The sequence below is a fragment of the Aphidius gifuensis genome, linkage group LG4 (assembly GCF_014905175.1).
Source record: "Aphidius gifuensis isolate YNYX2018 linkage group LG4, ASM1490517v1, whole genome shotgun sequence".
NCBI lineage: Eukaryota > Metazoa > Arthropoda > Insecta > Hymenoptera > Braconidae > Aphidius > Aphidius gifuensis.
In genome coordinates, this window is record NC_057791.1 from 8,652,304 (window position 1) to 8,676,145 (window position 23,842).

General features: G+C 28.1%; 2 protein-coding genes across 2 annotated transcripts in view; both read right to left on the minus strand.

Moving 5' to 3' along the window:
• Nucleotides 1-1,905: 1,905 nt before the first annotated feature.
• LOC122854982 (TWiK family of potassium channels protein 7) lies at nucleotides 1,906-5,814 on the minus strand. The gene is made up of 6 exons (XM_044156050.1): nucleotides 5,279-5,814; nucleotides 3,907-4,038; nucleotides 3,650-3,833; nucleotides 3,363-3,575; nucleotides 2,694-2,843; nucleotides 1,906-2,619 (listed from the first exon to the last, which is right to left on the minus strand). Exons 1-6 carry the CDS (start codon nucleotides 5,450-5,452, stop codon nucleotides 2,210-2,212), a joined length of 1,263 nt encoding a protein of 420 aa, XP_044011985.1. The 5' UTR covers nucleotides 5,453-5,814; the 3' UTR covers nucleotides 1,906-2,209.
• Nucleotides 5,815-5,989: 175 nt separating this feature from the next.
• LOC122854985 overlaps nucleotides 5,990-23,842 on the minus strand; it is a 38,384-nt gene continuing 20,531 nt past the window's right edge. The window contains exons 2-7 of the mRNA XM_044156055.1: nucleotides 12,729-13,238; nucleotides 11,841-12,012; nucleotides 9,055-9,116; nucleotides 8,844-8,976; nucleotides 8,646-8,751; nucleotides 5,990-8,469 (exon numbers count right to left, since the gene is read on the minus strand). Coding sequence (XP_044011990.1) covers nucleotides 8,356-8,469; nucleotides 8,646-8,751; nucleotides 8,844-8,976; nucleotides 9,055-9,116; nucleotides 11,841-12,012; nucleotides 12,729-13,238 — 1,097 coding nt within the window. The 3' untranslated portion in view covers nucleotides 5,990-8,355. The remainder of the gene's footprint in view (nucleotides 8,470-8,645; nucleotides 8,752-8,843; nucleotides 8,977-9,054; nucleotides 9,117-11,840; nucleotides 12,013-12,728; nucleotides 13,239-23,842) is intronic.

Genomic DNA, 23,842 nt, shown 5'->3' on the forward strand with positions numbered 1-23,842 from the left:
TATTTCTTTTTTTTCTTATTAATTTTTCCATTTTTTTGTGTTTGTTTTTTTAAGTCAAAATTCCGGAAAAAATCCGGAGATCTTATAGAAATAGTCTGGAGATTACTCGGTAAATATCTCCGGAAGTCTCAATTACGTAGAAAATCCGGAGAAATCCGGAGTAAGTCCGAAAAAACCCGTAGAGATCTGGAGAAATACGGAGAAAATCCGGAGAGATTATTTCTACCAGGGGTTGTTTCTGTTTCTAGCTATTTGTTCTTATTACAGGGCGAAATTGCAGAGCGAAAAAAAATTTTTTATTAAAGGAATGCACCCAAGACGCAATGTTGAAAAATTCATTCTATTTGTAAAAAAAAATATACGCACAATAAATTTGATTTTTTTCTTAAAAAAAGCTTGATATCAAGTCATAAGATGAACCTGAATAAAATTTAAATTTCGTCACTTTATATATTTTAAAATTAGTGATCTAAGATTAGCAAGTATACTGAGAGAAATTTTAACTAAAAATTAAAACCCATGTTGAATAGAAATTACTATACTGCTTTGTAATTTTTGTTTTATTTCTAGGATTGGCCACCAGAGATGATATTCTACAATAAAATTATGTAAAATGTCACACAATGTCAAAAAATTGTTATGTTACTTCAAGTCTCTGTACATCGTTATCAATTGCAGATAGACATGGGGTTGAGCGGAGTTAATTATTGAGAATTCAATTCTAAACAATTTATAAAGAATTACTTTTTTCGATTAATCCCCTAGATAATGACTTATGAGTTAATTAAAATAAAGCACATACATGTTTTGTGGAAACGATAAAAAGTATTATAAGTTCGAATAAAAAATACTGAACAATTTAATAAATATTCTAAAATATATAATAAAATTTATCATGTACACATATAAAAGTTAGCATAGACTTAAATATTTTTTACTATATCGCTTTGTAAAAATTCTGGTTGTGGGGCGAAATAATACAAAGATGGCCGACTGATTGAACAAATGATTGAATTGTCATGTAATTTCAAGCATTTCTACAGCCTTATCTGTTGAAGCTAGGTATGGGGTTAAGTGAGGTTTATTGTTGGTAATTTATTTCTAAATAATTTATCAAGAATGAATTTTTTCTATTTATCAATTAGTTTTCGAGTTTTGAGCGTGTAAACAGAAAAGAAAAAATGTTGCCGGGAATTGATTGCCGTTCTCCGTGAATCTAGCACAAACTGCCGAACTTAGCACAAAAAATGTCCAACTTTTAAATAAAATTTATAATAAAATATAGTAAATTCTAAAACCGGTAGTGCGTAAATTCTCAATTTACTAGAATTTACTTGTGAGTATCGTGAATTTAGTCATTTTTTTTAAAGAAAAATTACAATAAAATTATGTAAAATTTATGGCTTAGTATTGTATATAGTCAATGGCTAGATTTTTTACATAACTTTATTGTAAAAATTATCTATCAATATACGAATAATTCTTACAAATAATCGGAGGAACGCAGTTTTTACTATTGGCTTTGTAATTTTTTCTTATACGTTTGTAATTTTTAGTTAAAATTTCTCTCTGTGTATACAGAGGTTACCTCTATTCGGTGTATATAATAGGTTCGGTGTTTTTGCACTTTCATTTTTTTTTAAATATTTTTTTTTCTCATACTTGACACGAGGCACTATCGATTTTTTGTTGCTCTTCAAATCTTGCTTGACAACAGAAATGAACAACATTAGAAAAAAAAATAAACAAAGAAAAAACAGTCATTTATTTTAAAATAAAAATAAAAAAAAATCGAACGTTAAAAAAAAATTAAAAAGAAAAAAAAATCCTACGGAACACTTAGGGTGCATCGAGCACTTGACTATATTTTTCTTTTTATTATTATAGTTGGTCAAATTTCTCATAAATACGTATTTATTTATTTAACGTTTTTTTATTATTCATTTTAATTATTATGTGGTACATTGTGTTATATACATTTGTATTTTGTTTCCTTTCACAGGAAAGACTTATTAATTTAGTTTTTTAATTTATTTTGCTTTTTGGCTTAAAATAAGAAGAACAAACATTCATAATATATAATAGATCCGTATCGTCTATATAGGAACTAATTGCGAGATAACTACATGCGAGAAATTTCAAATAATAACGTACAAGAAGAAATGTAAAAAAAATTTATCTTGTAAAATAAATTGAAAATACATTTTATTCAGACACTAGATTCATAGATTATAACTTTTAATATTGGTTTTTTAAAATTACCAAAATACAAATTTTTATTATCTTTAAAATCACGAAAAAATGCTTCAACATCTTCCCACTCTTGTTTCTGAGTTATTATTTCGTCAGAGTATTTGCTGCTTGTAGCTGTTCGTAATTTCGCTAATGAAATAATAGTAAAAATTTTTTTTAATTCCGATGTTGTTGATCTACTACAAACATTTTTAGCACCAGCTTGTTCACTTAATTTTTTTAAAGTTTCTCCTAAAAGTCCACTTAAGACCTGCAATTGTTGCCAAGATTCAGCGTACTGCCTTCGAATAAGTTCAATTATTGTACTTGTCAGAGCTAAGCCTACCAGTATATAAAGAGTACAAAGAAGCATATACTTTGGCTTTTCTAAAACAGTTATAAAAATAAATCAAAGATTTGATTGATTTTTAAATAAAAATGTTTAAATTATTTATACACACTTGGTATGAGATCACCAAAGCCAATAGTTGTCATTGTAACAAAACAAAAATAAAAACCATCAAAAAAACTCCAATCTTTTTCCCAAATCATGAACAATGCTGCTCCCAATGATAAATAAAGAAAAAGAAATATCATTGCAGCAAATGCACCTGAAAATTAAATTTGAAAATATATTTTATTTTTGATTAATGACATGTCTTTGACTGTAAATAAGGCTAATTCCACGTGTTTTTTTTTATTAAAAAAATAGATTCGTCCAAAATATTTTTTTGATTATTCTTTAGCAAAAAAAAAACAATACTTTTTTTTTTTTTCCAAAAAAATTGGACTTATGATTTTTTTAGTTTTCATTTTTGAGGATTTTTTAAAAAATATAGGCTTTTGCATGCCTTTTACTCAAAAACTATTGACTTAATCGAAAAAATTATAGAGACAAAAAGTTTTACTTTTATTTATAGTCTCCAAAAAAAAAAACTGAAAAATTTTTTAAACAATATTTTTCTACCATAATATGTTCAATAAATGATTGAAATCAATTTAACGAATCCTTAAAATATCGCAAATTTTTGAGCGCATTATTAGCTTAGCATTTTCATAACTTATAATATTTTGAACGAATCTATTTGTTGAATAAAAAAAAACACGTGGAATTAGCCATAAATATATACCCAAGTATCTTCGTTTAATTATATCAGCTGGTATATAAAATGTTAAAAATGATGGTAACTTTGAATGTAGTTTAACAGTTAAATTACGAACAACATCTGCAAATAATTTTCCCCAATTTGCGATTACAGTCAGAGTCAAAGGTATTCCAACAAATGCAAAAAATATGCAAAATATTCGACCTTGGATCGTTGATGGTACAACGTTTCCGTACCCTGAAAATAGGCCAATATCATTTCTAAAATTGACGACGTAACGTTAATTATAAAAATAAGTATATATGTTGGACCGATTGTTGTAAGAACAGTGCTGGCAAAGAAAACAGCTTGAAGAATATTCCATCGATCAGTAAGAACTGAAGTAAGGTTTTTACTATTATCTGATGACTCAATTTCATCGATGAATTTCATGAAAAATCCACCTTGAGCAGCTTCTTGTATGGCAAGCTCGTAAGAATGTAATTCGACTTTCATCTAATATCCAAAGGAACAAAAATATATATGTAATTTTTATACAAATTTTTTGATGGATAAAAATTATTCTCACCATGTTTGGTAAACTCGATAAATCCGAGTTATTTAGAATTCGATTTATCAGATAATTACGTCGAGTTAGTATTGTTTCTCGTATTTGCTCCAATCGGGCCAGTTCCGATGGCAGCTCTAATTGTTGAAAAACCTGTGTTCAGTTGTTAATGATTAATAAATTTTTTTTTTTTTTTTTCATTTCAACAAGTATAGATTTATTTACTTTGAAAATAAGTTCATATTATACATACACTTATCGGATAACTTTTAATTTGTAGTAATTTGAAAAAAAGTTAACCGAGTGGAAATTTAAGTCAGACTATAGAGTTAAATCAATCTGGCCAGGAACGGATCCATATGTAACGCTTAATTTTAGGATTCGGAACTGAATCGAGTCATGATACCTGACCAGAACGTAAAGCTAGGATAAGGATACCTAGTCGGGAACGGATCAGGAAACCTGAACCAAAAAAGATGAATAAAATTGAATGAATAATTATTCTAAACAGGTAAACATTTAACAAAAATATAACTTTTTTAAAATAATTCATCATGAAAGGATTCTGGTCAGGATGAGTTAAGGTATCTTGATCCAAATTCTCCAGGTCCCGTACATCTATCCCATATATCATAGATGGAATTTTAGTTTAAAAATCAAAAAGTTATGCAATTTTTATAGTGATAGAGTAAAAAAAAAATTATATCATAGTTTGTATCTCGGTTCATAAATAAAAAAGTTACGCCATTGTTTATCAAGGTTTTTATAAAAAAACTAACAAAGGATATCTCGGAAAATTGGTGCAACTACAAGTTTCCACAAATTCAGAGCTTTTTTTTTGACCCTTATACAAAGTATCTATCTTAAAGTTGTACGCCAGGTTTACAGGACACGGAGCCTCCGTTTAAATGTAAGAATATCATTGAAGCCATATTTGCTTGATAATGATTTTTTTAATGAGTCATTTTCATTCCTTTATTCAACCCATATATTTTGTGAACTACAAATGAGAAGCTATTTAATGAGCCTGGGTAACATTTTTTGTGAGAGTCCAGGGTTTGAGGTTTACGGTGGCCTTTTACCGAACTGACGGAAGTGAATAACAGGATATATAAATTTGATGGAACAGCGTTGATGTTTCATCTTTTTACTTAATGATCTATATATTTTATCTTTTTATTCAATGTGTACATATCTCGATTGTATATTTGAATTATCATTATCGAATTTGTATTTTTGGAACAGTGCCAGAAAGACACAAGGTTTCAAATTCTGATGTATTGTAACTTGAATAACTAGTCAAGAATATTAAGGTAAAATATACATTCATTTTGATATTTTTTGATAGTTAGTTAAAATAATTTTTATTTTAGCAAGTATTTTCAAGACTTACCAAACCACCAACAGCTGTATAAATCATCAATGCAATTAGAAGACCTATCGGTCCACTAAACGATTTAAGTTTATCCTTTATTTTCTTTAAATTAAAAATCCATCTTTTGTGAATGACTTTGTTAGAATTATTCAGCGATTCACTATTAGTGTTATTCACACATTCATAACTCATTTTCTTTTCAATTTTTTAATTTATTTTTTATAAACGAAAATTAAGAGATTATTTCTTTAAATGTATGCTTTTAACAAATATGTAAATTTTTTATTTTCGAGAACTTAAATTGAGATTATATTCAGTACTAGAAATGTGTAAAAATGAGAAAAAATGATTCCGACATGCTGTGATGATGAATGATGTTCAACTTTCCACCACCTAATTTCTCGCGTGAACGAAGAAGCGTCATCTTGCGATCCCAAGCTGCGATATTCTAGAGATATTTATTACATAAAATATGATCAGAATTGATTTTTAAAATTTTTAAAAATAACAAGAAACATAAAATACCTTATAACTAAAATTATAATTATGAAACTTTTAATGCTTGTTCTATTTTTGTTTTAATAATAATAATAATAATAATAATAATAATAATAATAATAATAATAATAATAATAATAATTGTTATGATAAGATTAATAATAACAAAATTTCAACAGGCTTAATAAGCTTTTCATTGACAAAGTATGCTAAATTAATACCATGGTACTATTTATAAATACTTTTTTTTTATTTTCAAAACTTTCTGCAATCTTCATTATTTTTCGTCATGTTCACTATACAACTGACAAATTTGAAATACTTTACAAAAATAATAAAAGCAATATTTTTTCCAACATTGTTTCTAGCTAGCTGCGGACTATCAAATCATTCATTCATTTTTTTCAATTCGACGTGTATTTTTTATTTTCTAATAAACTTCGTATTTTTTTTGTTAACGACTTTTATAATTATATTTATTTATTCGACGGCACCACCCACTAAATACCTTTTGTTTTAAGGTTGTTCTTTAATTCGATTTTTTCCAATTTTATTTAATATTTAATCTATTTTTTTCAATCAGTTCAATAACGTGTCTTTGGTACATTGTTTTATTGGACAACATTTTTTTTTTTATTATCATTCAATTGCAGATGCATAACTTTTGTCGGACGAGGTACTCGTTTATCGGTCGATACAATTGCCATCGCAAATTATCAAAAAATCAATTTCTTAATTTTAAATATAAATTACTTTTATAATCGAAAACAGTTCAATAAATTATTAATCCTATTTTTGTTTTTTATTGATTTAAATTTAGGTAATTTTTTAAATATCAATTTATTTTGATTTAATCATTATTATTATTATTATTATTAAGTTGTTATTAAATTCTTTAATAAATTGCGAATGACACGTCTGATGGACTAAAATGTTTTCATAATTTTTATCTAAACCTTTTTATCTGTCCTTTTTTAATACTAGATAGAATTCGCTATCACAATTTGTAGTAGTGCATACACAACTTGCATGTGAATAGTGTTGAGTGATTGAGTTATTTTTTAAATATTTAAAATAATTGATAATTTCTTATTCAGAATAAATTATTCTATATAAATTCGAAAATAAAAGAATTTTTTTTTTTTTCGGTATTCATTGTTTTTTCTTCTACGTTTCTTTTAATTCTCTAGTATATTAGAAATTTCCAAAGGCCTCTGCTGGTACTTGACTCTTACAATTTTGCGGATTTGTTTATTTTCAGTTTTTATTTTACCTTGATTTAGGATTAAATAGCATTTGTTAAAATGGACTGAAGATGGACGATATATTATTATTAATCAATTAATAATAATAATAATTATAATAATAATGATAAATTAGGAAATAACATTTGGGTGTGGAAATACACTACAAAATAAATTGTTGTATGTTTTTAACCTTAATTTTTTTATTATTTTTTCTTTGTAGTTTTTTCTTATTGATTCTTCTTTTGTATTAGTTTTTATTTGTAGCTACTATACTATTACTATATTTCACGTTATGAATACTATTATTTAGTTCAACATTTTTATATCTTTTTACAAAAGACAATTTAATCATACGTACATTTCTTCTCTTATCTATTTTCAGTAAACTTTTCTTTTATTTTTATTTTATTTATTTATTTATTATTTATTTTTATCTTTTTTCGACCAACACAATAAGACAAAAAAAATGAACAAAACAAAAAAAAACTTGGACAAAGCAAAAAAAACATTTTTTTTAAAATTTATTCATTCATTGTAATATGTAATAAATAAATTAATTAATTAATAAACAAACAAATAAATAAATAAATAAATAATCTATAAATAAAGAAATAAATATATGAGTTTAGTCAAGAGTGTATTGATTTGACAAAAAAAGTAATATATTAATTATTTTAATATATTAATTATTTTATAAATATTTGAGTACGAAACAACTACAATAATACATTTTAATGAGGGGTGATCAGAGTTTTTTGATAAATTTAGTGAAACAAAGGTGTTTGAAAAAAAAGATGACAGTTGATTATTTGTAACTGTACATTTTGATCCTTCAAAAAAAAAATTTGCTACTCAATATGGACAATGGATTATTATTGTTTTTTTTTTCTCCAATCATTCAGTTGTATGCGCAATAGACATAAAGCGGAATAATAAGCATTTTTAATATTTTTTAAATAAAATATTCGTGATCGTTTTTTAATCTTCAATACTTTGGAAGGCACTCGTGGAGCTCATTGAGCAAATTAACGACCGATTCTTGTGAAGGAAGGTACAAGTTATCAGAAGACGCGAATCAACGAAAAATAATATAATCTCTCGTTAATCTGTAATTATTTTTTCCCATTATTCCCATTAAAATATAGATATCTTGCTCCTTTTTCTCCTCAACAGAAGACTTGGCAATGTTTTTTTTTTTTGTTTTATCATTCATTTCGATAAAACAGACAGGCCTTGATAGTTAATATTAATATATTTAGGGATTTTTATTTTTCAACGATAAATTATATTTATTGCTGTATTATTATGATAAAGCATTATTATTATTTGTCTTATTGCTAATATAAGACACTATTGACTGGATCGTTTAGCCTCATTTATCGAAGCAAGTCTCGTCATTTCCACCTGTGAATAGTCGATCCAACCAGACATACGAGTTTGTTCTATGGGTAGGCACATTGCTGGCTGTAAATAAAGAAATAATAACATGTTAAAATCATTAAACTACCCAGGTTATTATTTCATTTAATAGAGCTGTTTTAAAACTACATACTATATATACTATTATGTAATTTTAGAAAATGAATAAAATATAACAGTTCTATTTAAAAAAACTGAATTAATCTATTTATTACTATTACCGAACAGTTTTGGTTTTTTGCCTTGAAACCTATAAGGGAGCTGCGTTTGCAAAATGGCCTCAGTTCTGGATCCCGTCCAGGGCCATCAACTGTATCAACATCAGAACTGTAAAAATTAAAAAAAATAAATACATTATTTATATTAAAAAAAAATAAGAATTTTTTTAGGCAAAAATAAAATATTTCTTCTGCCATTACCTCATTTGAAGTTCTTTTTGTTTACGTTTGCAATGTATATAAGCCGACACGCATATTATAACAACAAGAAATACTGCGATTGTGGCACCGCCAGCAATACTGGCAGTTTCCAGCATAACATGTCGTTTTGAAGCTACACAGAAAAAAAAAATAATCAATCAACCGAATTATTATTTAACTATATAATTTAGATTAAACAAAAAACACCTACTCATATAGGAACCATCTAAATCCTTGAATTCACAGCGCTGTCCTACGAATCCTGAAGCACATCTGCAATGAAAAACAGTAATAAAAAATTATAATTTAAAAAAAAAAAACGAGTTTTTATCAATGTCATGATTATAGTAAAAATAAAGATAAATTGACAATTTTTATTAAATTTGGTAATGTAAAAAAAAAAAAAAATGTGTTAAATTCCAGAAAAAAGTAATAATTCCAAATTTAAAAAAAAAAAAAAAATCAAAGCGTGCCGCAACGTTGTCAAGGAATGAGACCGAGAAAATGAGATAAGTGGAACGAAGTTTTTCGTTCTCCTTTCCTCTATACTGTACAATTTCGAACATAAATCGAATATTATTTGTAGCACCTTCATTATTCAAGCCTCTAAAATATATATATGCACCATATTTGAAAGAATTTAGATATATACATAATAGCTGAGCCCGCGTTAAAAACTACAATATACAATAATATCCGCAAAGCTCCCCTGGAATGTCGATCGTCTATTTAACAAGAACGTGTTTAACCACCAAACTTGAAGATTATCCTGTCGAAGTAGAGGATAAAAATCATTGGAATTGAAAAATAAAATAAAAATCTACACCCTCTGAAAAAGAGGCCAAAACAACCTAGGAACTCATTGATGTCAATCCGTATGCAGAACGGCGCCGAGCTATTTTTCGTGCTGAGAAAAAAACGTAAAAAAAATATCTTTTTTATAGTATATATTTTCTAAGTATTCCAAGTTTTTGATTATATTAAACAAAAATAAAAAAATTAAAATTTTAGTTGCAATTATGGTTGAATTCCAGTCCTAAAGTCGAATTAATATTTATGCCTTGAAGGGCTTTTTTTTTTATCAATAACGCTATTTTTTATTCCCGTGTTCTAAAATTTTTTGTGGCGTTACTGATAAAAAAAATCAAGTTCTTTAGTAGTATGTGTGTGCGTGGTGCACACTAGCAAGAAAAGTTCACACGTACACTAAGACCATGCCTGTGTTCACTGTTCATGCTGTGTGCCGCGCTTCTCGCAAAATTTTTATATTTCAAAGTTATTTATTTATTAAACGCAACACATGAAAAAATAAAAATTTATATCTATAGATTTGTCGTTTTTAGCACTATAAACTGACAGAAATTTAACGTTTTAATAATAACGTGGTTAATAAAAATATGAGGTAACGCAATAGCTTATATAGCTTGTGTGTTAAGTTGTCAACTGTGATATAGTAAATATTTCAGAAAAACCGCAAAATAAAAATTAAAAAAAAATTGACAATGTAGATAATTATTTCATTAAAAGAATAAGCCAAAGAAAAAAAAAAGAAAATCTACGAATTCACATTTTCACATTCAACCTTAAGGGAGAACGGTACGTATCATATCAACCAAAAGTTTTGTCCCTGAGCTCTATTTTTTGCCTGTACCAAAACCAGTCGCTGACGTGAAAACTTTTGATTTTTTTTACCCACACAATTAAAAAAAAATTCACACCTACACAACAAAAGCGATTTGGCAACGTTTGATCTAAGTAGACACGCGTTTTAGAGACGCAGTCGATAATATACCATCAAATTTATAACACGAATCCAAGCGCAGTTGCCATATTTTTGTTGACAAGAAAAAAAAAATGATAAAATTAGCGTTTTTTTTTTTTTAATTGCTATTTTTTATAAATAATAAGATAGTAACTGACAAAACTAAAACTGTCAATCTGTTCTAAATAATTTCATTTACTCATATTCACAAAAAAACACTATACAAAATAATTCCGCTCTATACTTTTTTTTGCAATAACTATTGTTTTGGAGGGTCATTTTTTCATTACTCCATAAGAGGCCATGTTAAATTATTTTTTTTAGAAACATTATAACTCTTAAACTAACTCTGTAAGAGACTTAGAAGTTTGTTTTAATAGATTCATCATAATTTTACCTTCCAAAAACGCAATAAAAAAAGAAGTTTATAATTTCCTTCAATAGGGGCCGTTCTCCCTTAAATAATGTATTTTTTTTTTTTTCTATGAAATAATTAAAAAAAAAAAAAATCATTGATCAACCATGACGAGATCTACCGCAGGTTGGACATCAAAAAATCCTTCTTTGAGCGAATGATCCACGACAAAAAATAAAAACAAAAAAATGATATAAAAAATACATTTGTTGTAGTTGGTTGGTAAAAAAAGGGAGATAAATAATAGAAGGGAGTCGTGCTCGTTCGAGCTTTCGGTTTCCCACGGTGTTTGCTTTGTCGGTCGCGATCCGCCAAACTAAAATTTTCGTTTCGCATCAAATATGGTGATGACGTCAATAAAGAAAGTATGATATTATCGACAGTCTATATATTGTTTATCACAATTTTTTTTCATTTCATTTTACTTGTCTTCTTATTCTTTTAATACTGTGTCTGAACAACTAAAACGAATGTCAATTTTGTAATGAATGTTTATTTTAAAGTGATGACTTTGACGAAAATTAAAATAAAAAAATAACTAAATTTTTCCCCTTGTGGCGTGACGACAAGAATTTTGCCGCATTGGCGCATTAAATGATGCATTTGAAATTAGCATTTAAGACTATTTTACCGTCAAGAAGAACATCCAAGAAAAATTACAATTTATCAAATGTCTTGTAAACTGATTTATTATTTTTAAAATTTATTATTACTTAAAATAATATTTAAATTTTTAATAAAAAATTATTTTACATGAAAATTAAAAATACTACAGAGATTTAAAATAAATTGTAATAAAAAAAAAAAAATTAATACTTACAAACAATTGTAAAGCAGTGACTCCTGTATTTTGACAGTAAAACATGTTGCTCCATTGAGACAGTACCATTCCGCATAATCATGTGGACATGTGTACATGTGGAATGTAATATTAGGACGTGGTGTTGGTGTTGGTGGTCGTGGTTTAGGCGTCGACCTCGACGAGCACGCGTCTGTGCAGAAAATTTTAACCAATTACAATCATTTAACAATTGTTCATTTATTATATCATCCTGTTATTTATTATAATAACCATCATTTTGTCATGCAAAATAAGTGTGGGTTGCTCTAGTTTTACACAAGGTTCAAACAAAGAGAGAAATGAAAAAAATTCATCATCATCATCATCCAACAAACTGACTCTCTATCAATATAAATAAAAATTTGATAGGGTAGAAAATAAAATCATTGAATTAATACTACTTCATTACAAATACAAGAAGTGTACGTTACCCAATGAAATAAATTAATAAATAAACAAATAATAATAATGTGAAAATAAGACTCATGTGGCTCTTTAGAATTATGACAAAAGCTCTCCCTTCCAATTCAGACATTGAAGAATTACTCAAAAAGCAACCAAGACAGAAAGCAAAATATAAAAAAATAAAAAAATTGTAAAAAAAAGTGCGTGCAAGAGGGCAGTCGAGTGTATACACACAAGACGACCGTTTGCATTTTGTTGTGCCTGAAAACTAGAGTCGCATCTGCTCTGGGTTAGCTGGTATCTGTCACCTGTTGAAATTTAACGATCTCTCGATTGGTATAATAATAATATATATATTTTTAAGAAGCATGCCAAAAGTACGAATAAGAAAAAAAAAATATAAAAAATAAACTTGAAACTAGAGATAGGTCAGAATAAAAAAAATTAAATAAGTCAACGAACCTGCGATTCCAAACAATGTGTAGGAAATAACGAGTAATGTTGCTAAATAAGAAGGTATCGTAAATCTTCGACGAAACCTTGAAACTTCATTTGACTTTGTTGTTGAATCATGATGATGTTGATATGAATATTTAGCTGTTTTAATTGATGTCTCGTTAGAATCATTTTGACATTTATCTCTTTCATTTGTTGTTGTTGTTTTTGTTGATGATAAATCACAGGCTCCATTTATTCTTTCATAACTTTCTTCTATCGTTCTTTTATTATCAACATCATCAATAAATTCTTTTCTAATATCATCACACTCAATATTACATCGATAACTTAAATAATGATGTCTTACATCATCAATAGTATCATCAGTTATAGTACTGTCCTGAACAATCATCATTTTATTACAGTCCGCATTATTATATTCATTAATTTTTTTTTTCTCTTTTTTTTTATGAGCCACAAAATTTACACCACCTGGTACAATACCACAATTGCTACGCACGTGTCGCCGTCGACCTGCAACAAAATATTATATTTATTTTAATATTTATTATAAATATACATAAACAATTGTTATAAAAACAGATGGCTAATTTTTTTTTTCTTATCTTTTGTTGTGGTTTTAAAAGTATTCAAGTTAACAAAATAAAACCATACACAGACTGATTATTGGATTATTATTTTTAACGAAATATTACTTTTCACAAATTACCATTGTTACCAACCCAGGCTACTGGCATAATATCATGGTGTTTACTTAAAAATGTTGTGGTTCACTATGTACAAGTTTTCTATAGAAATGCTTGTAGCACATTTATTTCTCTACAAAATCATCATAAACATAAATCTAGTGGTTTTTGGTAATTATAATAAGCTACACAGTTAAAAATTCAGTAAAAACAAAGAAAAAAAGTGGAAGTGTAAGATTTTTGTCTTAAGGTGTTACTCGAGTAAAGTCAAGATAGTCAGAGACTAATATAATTCATGAAAATCGATTCTATGCAAAAAAATACATTTATTTATCATTTTTTTTCTGTCCTAGGTAACTTTGTTTATTTATAATAAATTATTAAAGTTGCTATTTTTTTCGAGGTTAAACACGGTGAGATAGGGAGATTTTATTTTTTTTTGAGTTCAACTTAAACTTTCATATAAAACTAAAAGTTTGAGAATTTCCAAAAACTATCAGTCTGTAGAGGAAAAAAAGACGAATTTTTTAGTTAATTAATAATTCTCAGACCTAAAATATTTTGTTTATACGATTAAAAAAACAACATGAAAAAATGGTTTTTTTGGTCATTTTCATAAATTATCTCTGTGACTTGGCAACGTTGATAAAATGGCGGAAGGCGCGTAAATTCAAATGCAATATGTTTATGGAGTTCAGTATAAGCAACTATATCTTCTCACTCTGTTTAAGGAGGTTATGCAGAAATTACTCTTTTTTTAAAAAATATAATGAGAATGTTCTGAAATTTCTTACACGAGTAGATTTTTTCATTCTGAATACAACGGTATAATTATTTTCTTATGTTGATCGGTTAAATTTTTTGTAATTAATTATTGAAAATAATATTTAACATTGGCTCTTATGGAGATTTCAACCATTTTTTTCGGATAGAAAAAATGATGAAAAAGTCTTGAAAAAAATCACACATATACTAGAAACCGAGTTTTATTGATTGCGCGAAAAATTTTCATATGTTGATCGGTCAATTAATGAGAAATTAATTATAAACTTTACAAAAATTAGATGTGGCAACGTATGGCATGTTCAAACACACACACATACCCGCAATCCCATATATTGTATACGGGGCGCAGGCGTTTTTCACTTTATTCTTTTACAGTGTAGCCAGATTTCAGTTTTGTCTGTGACGTCAGAAGCGCCCCGCAACACCCGCAATGAATTTGTGCATAACCTCCTTAACATGCGCTTTGTCACGCATTCAGTATGACAACTTTAAAAACAGGGCGGTGTTGCCACGATTTTTACGAATTTTTAGAATTATAAATAACGATAAAAAAAATATTAGTGATTTATGTGCGAATAAATAAATTCAAAAAAATAATTTTTTTTTATTTTTTATCACATTTTTAAAAATTGACAAATGAAAGCTAGCACAACTTTTTATATACTGATCAGATCTTGATAAAATTAGGCTTAAAATTAGGCTTACAGTGTAAGCTAGCACAACTTTTAAAAAAAGCAAAACAAAAAAACGCACAAAAATTGCAGACTCCGCACAATAAAAGCACATAATCCGCACGTAATTCCTGATATAGTCCGGTTCGATTGTGCTATAATGTATGTGCTAACTTTACATACCTAATTTTTCCTGCTTTTTAAGTGGGACTAGAAGAAACAGCACCTAAATAGGAATTGGGACAAAACCGGGTCAAGCCTGGATTGTTCAGTATGCCTGTGCCAGGCTTTGAGTTCGGAGATATTCATCATTTTCAAATAAATCAATCAAAAAAACTGGTCAAGACATAGAGGCAAAAAGTGTCTCTAGTCAAAAAAAAGAAAAAGAAATATCATGTAAAAACCAATAGATTCTATGGCCAGAATCTAAAAAAGAGACATTCTGAGTACAAAAGTAAAATATTTTCGTTTTTTTTTAAATAATTATGGAAACATAAAATGAAGTTTAATAAAAATTGATAGGTAAAGAAAAAAGTTATCTCACTACGTTGTATTCATAGAATAAACGTTAAAAAGCGACATTTGACTATGAATTTTTTTTTTTATTCTTAAGTTAAAAAGTATTTGAATATGTGTGCAGTAGAAGAATGGAATTTGTCACAAATGATTGAAGTAAGAAAGAGGGGATAATTTAAGTAGCTATGTATTTAAGTAGCTACCTAGGTGACACACGACATAATACATACATACAAGTGTTTATACATATATAAATATTATTGTTTCTGCTGCGTCCCACGTCCACTCCAGCAGTCATTAATAATTGTTCATTTCCCTTTTAGTTTCTTGGTGAGATGTATATGGGTTACCAACTCTAATTAACATCACGACGTTTCATATAAAATCATTTATATATACACATACGCATTGTTCAACACACATTTTTTATTGTAAACTTTATCTTGGTAACAGACGCGCACGGAAAATGTTTTTATCTGCAGCAACGAGAGTTTTGGCCCGCTAGAAGAACAAACCAGTTGGTTACTTAATTTAGCGAGCTGTATAGTATAGCCAGAATAGCTATCCAGTTCGTCAGATTAACATAATCTGTATCACTTAGTAAACATAACCTCTTTTGTTTATCACGCGATATATTTTGTATGCGAATCTAACTAGCTGGATCCTTGCTCGCTAGAATAACTAATCAATTGGTTCCTTATGCCAGCAGGCTAAATTCTTGTTAGTAGCTAAAAATTATTTTAGTGTGTAAACTTTGACATTCATTATCTCAAAAAAACACAGGAGAAAAAACTGAAAAAAATTGATAGTATCAAAAAAAACTCTGATCAAAGATTCAGTTATCCAGAATTAATTTCAAAATTTTGAGAATACTTTGAAAAAATGAAAATCATTATCATGATGTTCATGATATTTTTGTAATTTGAAACGAAGTTATATGTTAAAACATGTACACAGGATTTTGTGTCTTCCTGTTAATAGAGAAAAATTATAGAAAAAAAAAATGAAACGAGAAAAAGGTACACAAAAGTTTTATCCTGATATTTGAAAGAAAAAAGGGAGGTAGGGGGCACGTGCGTTAGTTCGAGAGGGCCAGCTGCACACTCCCAGAATATGGAAAAAGCCTTAATAGACCGAAAATATGTTATTTCTTGTTTGAAAAGTGGAAAAAAAAAAAATAATAAATAAAGTAGATTTTGAGGATTCGATCAGATGCATATGTTTCTTTTTTTTTTTAAATTGTTGAAGCGGTATTTATCTCTCTTCACCCCATCCGTTACTTTACAAATATAAAAATGACAATTTCGTCAGAAGATTTATTATTATTTATTCATCGGAAAATTTATTTCATGTAGAAAAAAATTTTGAAAAAAAAAAAAAAATTCCGCTCATGAGAAGTGAAATTGTATTGAATTATTTTTTGGATGTGAAGATAGCAAATGCAGACGGACTATTGTTAAATTTGAAGATCTTTAGAATAAAGGGTTTGGTTACATTTTTCAACCCCCAATTCTTCTTTTATTGGAGAAAGCCCCTTTCACTCCAATATCACCACATTTCCATTCTATTTAAATATATATATACAAATAAAATTTATTTTATGTAAAATTAAAAAAAAGTATATTCTTCAATATTTTTATTTGTAGATCTATTACGATCATGTTTTTCAGTACTGATCTTAATAATATATCTATACTAATTTTGATTTATGTTGAACTTTCTTTCTTTTTATGAAATTTGTTCAACGATACAATAAATATGTTGCAGCACAACAAAAAGTGACAGGATAGGATTTCGCCTTAAGTTTGTCGTGCTGTCACAACAATTTTTATTGTTTTTTTCTCTCCGTGTATTCTAATAAAAATTATAAGATATTCAACAATTTGTTTAACTTTAGTTCAACAATAAGTATCAGGATTAGTTTTCGCCTCAAGTTTGTTGTGCTGGCACAGCAATTTTTTATTTTTTGTCGTATACTTTTTTTCTGTGTAGGCATATTAATGGTATAGGCAATCATTGACGAAATTTTGCTAAGAATTTGCCAATGCTTGGCCGTTCTCCTACTCCTATACGGGTATGCGACGGCTTCTATTTTTTTCACTAAAAAATATTGTAAACATTCCTGTATAGTTGGGTGAATAACGCTAAGTTCGTAACACATGGACACTTGTACAGAAAAATTACCATTAACTACCGTATTGAATATGTGCATGAACTAAAGGTTAGAAATATTCCTGCAAACTACAGTAAAAATTCAGTCAAAAGAAAGAAAAATCACTGTAGTAAGTATGAGTTATAGTCACGGAAATGACGTCAGCCATGATTTTTACTGCAGAATTACAGTAATCTTTTCAACAGATTTCTCTTCGTGTATTTTAACTTTAACGAAAAGAGAAATAAAAAAAAAATTAAAAAATTAATTAAACAAATAGATATTTATTTTATATGCAGATTTTCTAAAAATTAGCAAAATTAAATTACAGAGAAGTTTGCTTACGAATAATTTTAAGCTTATTAAAAAAAAAAAAGGGGGGGGGGGGTATATTTTAAGAACCCACGGAGGGTAGAGTGAGAGATTAAATTCCAAAGGACATACGAAAATTTATTTGGAAAGGTTCTTATATGGGGGAGGAGATCTATATATGCTTCGAAGCACGTGATGCTCCATCAAGAATCCTGTCTTGTGCGCCAGGCATCGTCTGATTATTTTTTATTTTATTTTTTTTATGAAGAATATGTGCACATGCTCTTCCTTCGTTTGTGCATTCAATATTCCCAGCTGCTAATGGTCTAAATAGACAGAAAGAAAAATAGAGAAAATACGAGAAACAAGAGAAAAGAAGAAATAAAGAAAAAAAAATTGTCAAATGTTTTTCATATCTCTTTACCTGTTTTTGATTTTACTCATCCACGTTTAATGTATATAAGATACATATGTGTGTCTACACGGAGAGAAATCCGCAGCAAATAATGCTGTAGAGTATCAAACAAATTTTACTGTAGTCTACTGGAAATTGAGAAGTTGTGTGGGGAGGCCACCAGGATCGACTAGAAGTTCCTACTACACTACAGTAATTTTAATCAAAACAAAACAAAAAAACGTCACAAAAAATTAAATAAAACCTTATTATTTAAACATCAGAATAAAAATGTAACGTGTTTATTAATTTTAAAAAAATAAACCATTTTATAATTTTCATGTGTTTCACCGTATTTTTATTGAAATTCATGAATAAAATAAAAACAATAAACTTTTTTAGAAGAGGTTAGGAACACACTTGATTTCCAATAAATATTCGTGTCATCTGGCGGGAAAACCTGCTGTACACTACAGTAATTTCTGGCATAAAGTATACCATTAACTCGAGACTTCCAAAAATTCCGGTAGACTACAGTAAAAAATTTAGATGAAATATAATAATAATCATTATAATAAGTGGGAATTAGTCGCTTTAATGACGTCAGCTATGATTTTTACGATACCACTACAGTAATATTTGCTGCGGATTTCTCTCCGTGTATGTACTTGTATAATGTCAAAAATACTTTTGACACTTAGTCATCTTGTGCGTGTGGCATCATATTTTAGAAGTAATTTGAGAAGGACAACAACTCGGGCGCCTTTTCAGCTTCTATTCCAAAAGCTCAAAAAAGATAATGCATACATTTGTGTGTGTGCGTGTTCATTTTGTATTGCAGGGTGACAATATAATCACGAATCATAAGAGAATTTCTTATTTTTATTATTTTTATTGTCTTTTTTTTTTTATTTTTCATTGTAAAAAAAAAAAGGGCCACCCGGGAAAGCTCATCGAAAAGAACGATGAAAGACTTAAACTATATACATACGAAGATTTCAGTGATCATTTGTGATACTCGGAGGTCCTTCATTTCTTTAACACATTGTCGTCCTTTTTTTATATATATGCAAAAAGTATACTATCTATCTTTATTAATTTTATTCAATCTATACCTACAGAAACATTTACACGCCTTGTTGCTGTGAGTCATCGACATCCTTTTTGTTATTTGTCTATTCGATTTCTTAGACGTTGGAATTTCGAATACGTAATAAATAATTTATTAGTTTTATCATATATCCATACACAAAGTCGAATTATAAATTTTTATTTTTAATTATTATATTAATAAAAATGAAGATTTTTTTTTCCTATCAGGATATTATTATCTGATTCTTTTGATATATTGCAAGACTGAGCTTTTTATTTTGATTATTGCATAAATAATAATAACTTTAAGTGAAATAAAAAAAGTTTGAAAAAAAACTCATATGTACGTATGAATGAGGGAATAACAAATATGACGAAAATAAAAAAAGAGAAAGATATAGATAACGACTTTGAAGCGCGCTCGGCAGCTGCGGCTCAAGTAGGAAGGCGGATTTTCAGGCCGCAAAAAAGTATATTGCTGTTGATGTCTTGCACACTCCATCCACTACCGGAACATGTGCCATATGATCCTCAGTCTCGTATTTTTATGTTTTTTTTTTTTTTCTCCAATGACCCACGGACACTATCCTGAAAGTGTGCACAGAACGGGTATATATAATGTAAAAAGACCAGACGCGTGCCTCTAAATACATTCATATATATCATATATAATAACACAAACGTTCTCATTTAAGCAAGACTCTCTATTCATTAAACTATTTCTGAAGACCCAAATGATGACTATTCGTAGTTCTCTTTATATTTTATCTAGTTTTGGCTAGTTTTGCCAAGTTCAAAATAAGGGACTTAGTTTTTTTTCGTGAAATTTTTTTTTTGTTTCCAAGTTTTTTTTTTTGTAATTTTTTTTTTTAAGAAAGTATAGAATAAGATAGATATTGATTACCGGTCTTTTTCTCGAATTTTTTTTCCTGAATGACTTTTTTCCCGAATATTAAAATTTCTAGTATTTTTAAAAATTTTTTATTTTGTTTATTTTTTATTTTTTATTTTGTTTTTGTTCGAGCTAGCTTCATACTGTTAATTCATTTGACAGATAAATAAAATCATTTGGCATATTGCAAAATTGCTTATTGCAAAATTTTTATTTGTATTTAAATTTGTATTAAAATTTCTAGTATTTTTTAAAATAGAAAATTAAATCGAGAATATAAGTAAAATGCACAAAACCAACAATGTCAGTGAAGGATGGCATAATAGATTTCGTCTAGTTATTGGAAAACATCATCCTGATTCAGTCCTGACAGAGTTGCAAAAAGAACAAGCTGATACAGAAATCATTGTAGCAGAATTGAGTCTTGGGCAAAAGGTCAAGGCAGAACCCAAAAAAAAAATGGATCGAATTTCAAGATCGTATCACGTCAATTACACTGAGATATGCTGATTACGATGAAATGGAATTTTTAAAAGCATTGGCGCAAAACATTGTTTCATAAAAATTCAATAAAAAAAATATTTTTAAAAAAATTCATTCGGAAAGAATAACGTTCGGGAAAAAATCGTTCGGGAAAACGGCCATTCGGGAAAAAAGATTCGGGAAAATGGATGGGAATCTAGATATTGATTGTTTGGCTATAATTAAAGCTAAGTAAAAACCTCGCGGCCAAGTAAAAAATTTGGCTGGTAAAATAATGTAGATATTGATTTGGCTACAATTACAGCTATAAGTAAAAAATCTAGCTAAGTAAAAAATTTTGCTGGCCCGAGATGAAAAAATCAAGTATTCGAATAGTATTATTGATATTTTATAGTGTTTGAATTATATCCGGCGATGTTTATGAGGTATTGTGAGAATACTTATGAGTATTTTCGATATTTTGGTGGTATTATGAAAGAAGTAAATGAAGAGCTCGAATATCGGTTATTCGGTTCTCGGATACAATTATCCCTGACAGGTATTTTAATTGTTTGAGTATTTTAAAAGTATTTAAAAAGTATTCTGATACTCCAGTTTTTGGACTTAGAAAAATTTTTAATATCATAGCACCGTATTATATAATAAACTCCAATTATTTTTAGAGTTAAATAATTTATTTATGAGTTAATTAATAATTATTTAATAATTTTTTCTATTCTTATAATAACATTTCCAATTTATTCTAGTAATCATGCTGGGGACACCACATCTTTTTCTTACATACATTTGCCAATAGCTATTTAACTATAATTAATTATGGCAAATGTTGATTAGGAAAGGATGTATAGTCAAATAAATCGAGTCGTAATCTAAAATAACGATAGTGAATCTCTTTTTTAATTTTTTAAATAAATTATATTTGTATAGACCTTGTAGCTTATGTGAACAAAATTTCAAATTTTATTAACTTGTAAAAATGGTCTCGCGGTAGAGTGTAGGTTTAGTAATTAGGAAAATGTAGAATCAAACCCGGGTAGAAACGAATTTATGTAAAAAAAATATATATGTAAAACGCACTCTTGTTGGAATTATTTTATTCAAATAATCAGCAGGTATTTTAACCGGATACAATTGTATTTTTGAGTATCCCGAGCAAGTATTTTAACCGGATACAATTGTATTTCAAATACTCGTCAAACATAATTATCCTGCTAAAAATACTTTTCAATCGGTATTCAAAAAGTACTTTTAATGGCGCTCAGAAACACAATTTCAAGTATTAAACACAATTGTGTTTCGTCAAAATACCTCAATTTTTTCATCTCGGGAAAATCATCTTGTGATTTTTCTAGTTTCTATTGTGATAAAATGTGATAAAATTTATATAAAAAATATATATAATTTTATATAAACTATTATATATAATCGTTATCAAGAGACTCGGTAGAGTCTCGCTTCAATTTTACCTGAGCGCGAGACCTTACCGTATAAGTATTTTAAGTCAGCGGTCTGTGACGTCACGATTTTTAATTTTTGTTTTATCTCTTTAATTAATGTTAGAAAAAAAAAATTAAAAATACTTTCAGTATATATATCGATGCCTCTTTTTCTAATAAGCCAACTCTCGATTTTTTCTACCGAATATTTAAAAAGATATACAACTCAATAAAAGCCAGGTAACAAATCTTGTAAAATTATGTAATAAAATGAATTAGGTGATAAGAGCAATATGTTAATACGAATTAGCGAGATATAGTCGTTTTTATAGATATAAATTAATTAGAAACTTGATAACTTTATATCGGGTAGTTTGAAGTTTTTCTAAGTTCCTTAATTTTTGTTAAAATAAATTTACAAGTCTTTAATTGGGAAACGGTAAATTCAGATTTACCAGATGTGATCAGACACGCATCCAAATGTATATAAACGGTCAGAAAACAATGGCACAGGGGGTAACCATGGGATGCCACGAATCTGAATTTACCTATAGGTCCCTTTAATTTCAAGACCGCAGGCTTTCGAAGTCGTTTTTCTTTAAAATTTATTTTATTTTATTTTAATTTGAGGGTGGACCCAAAAATAAATCCCGCTGTGATATGAAAAATTTTTAGAAAACCTGGAGGCTTCCGAAGCTACGGCAGCTTTGAAAATTATCAAAAAAAATTGTAATGTTATGTGGAAGACTTTGGAAGACTAATAAAGCACGTTTTAAGACTTGGAAGACAGTTTAAGTTCAATAAAGCGCGTTTTAGGACTTGGAAGACCTCGGAAGGCTGAGATTTTTTAGCTCGAGCGCGCATCATTATTTTATTCATTCATTTTTAAAAATTGAATTCTCATTTTTAAAGATAAGAGAATACCGACAGTAAATTATAAGACCACCCGCACGAAATGATATGATCATGGTAATTATATAAAATATATGACAAATATTCATCGGACGTAAAAAAGTCTGCTCGTTGTAAAAAAGAGTATCAGAAATAAAAACATTATGATCAGGGTCACTCAAGAGTCTTATAAATAAGTAGAGGATCAGGATCTCAAGTGGCACGTTCGTGTTATATCGCGTTCAGCTCCCCATCATTACACGTGACGATCGAATATCGGTTTAAAATTAAAAAAAAATAAAAAATTTTTAGTTCGAGGTATTGATAAAAAAAGCGTGCCAAATCGAAAAAATTATGAGGCACCTTTAGTAATATAATCGGTTTTTTAGAGGCCCATCAGACGAGGTCTGAAACCCTAAACACCACATGGTTCACCTCGAAAGCCGCAGATGGTTTTTCTTGCCCAAACGACGATTATGTTCTTTTTTTTTTTTTCACAATAATACATGAACATTAATTGGTCTCCGTGAAATAATTTTCATATTTTTCATTATTATTTAGTTTAATGTCAATAATCTAAAAAATATTTCTCACTCAGCGATATCATGTAAATTAGTATCAATGTCTATGAGTGAAATAAAAAGCTATTGAATCAATTTTTAAAATATAATTTTTGTCAGTCACAAAATTGAGATAACTACAGCAAAGTTGTGAAACTTTAACATACAAGCATAGGAGGCATATCGCACTTATATTTTTTGACGCTCCTCACGTAATTTCTTCAATTGATCACATATATAGTACTT

Bases quoted from the DNA above. Each gene is read 5' to 3' on its own strand.
- LOC122854982 (XM_044156050.1), bottom strand. From the start codon at position 5,452: ATGAGTTATGAATGTGTGAATAACACTAATAGTGAATCGCTGAATAAT. The intron at 3,834-3,906 runs GTGAGAATAATT...TTTGGATATTAG, and splicing joins TATCGAGTTTACCAAACATG to ATGAAAGTCGAATTACATTC. The intron at 2,844-3,362 runs GTATATATTTAT...TTTAATTTTCAG, and splicing joins AATTAAACGAAGATACTTGG to GTGCATTTGCTGCAATGATA.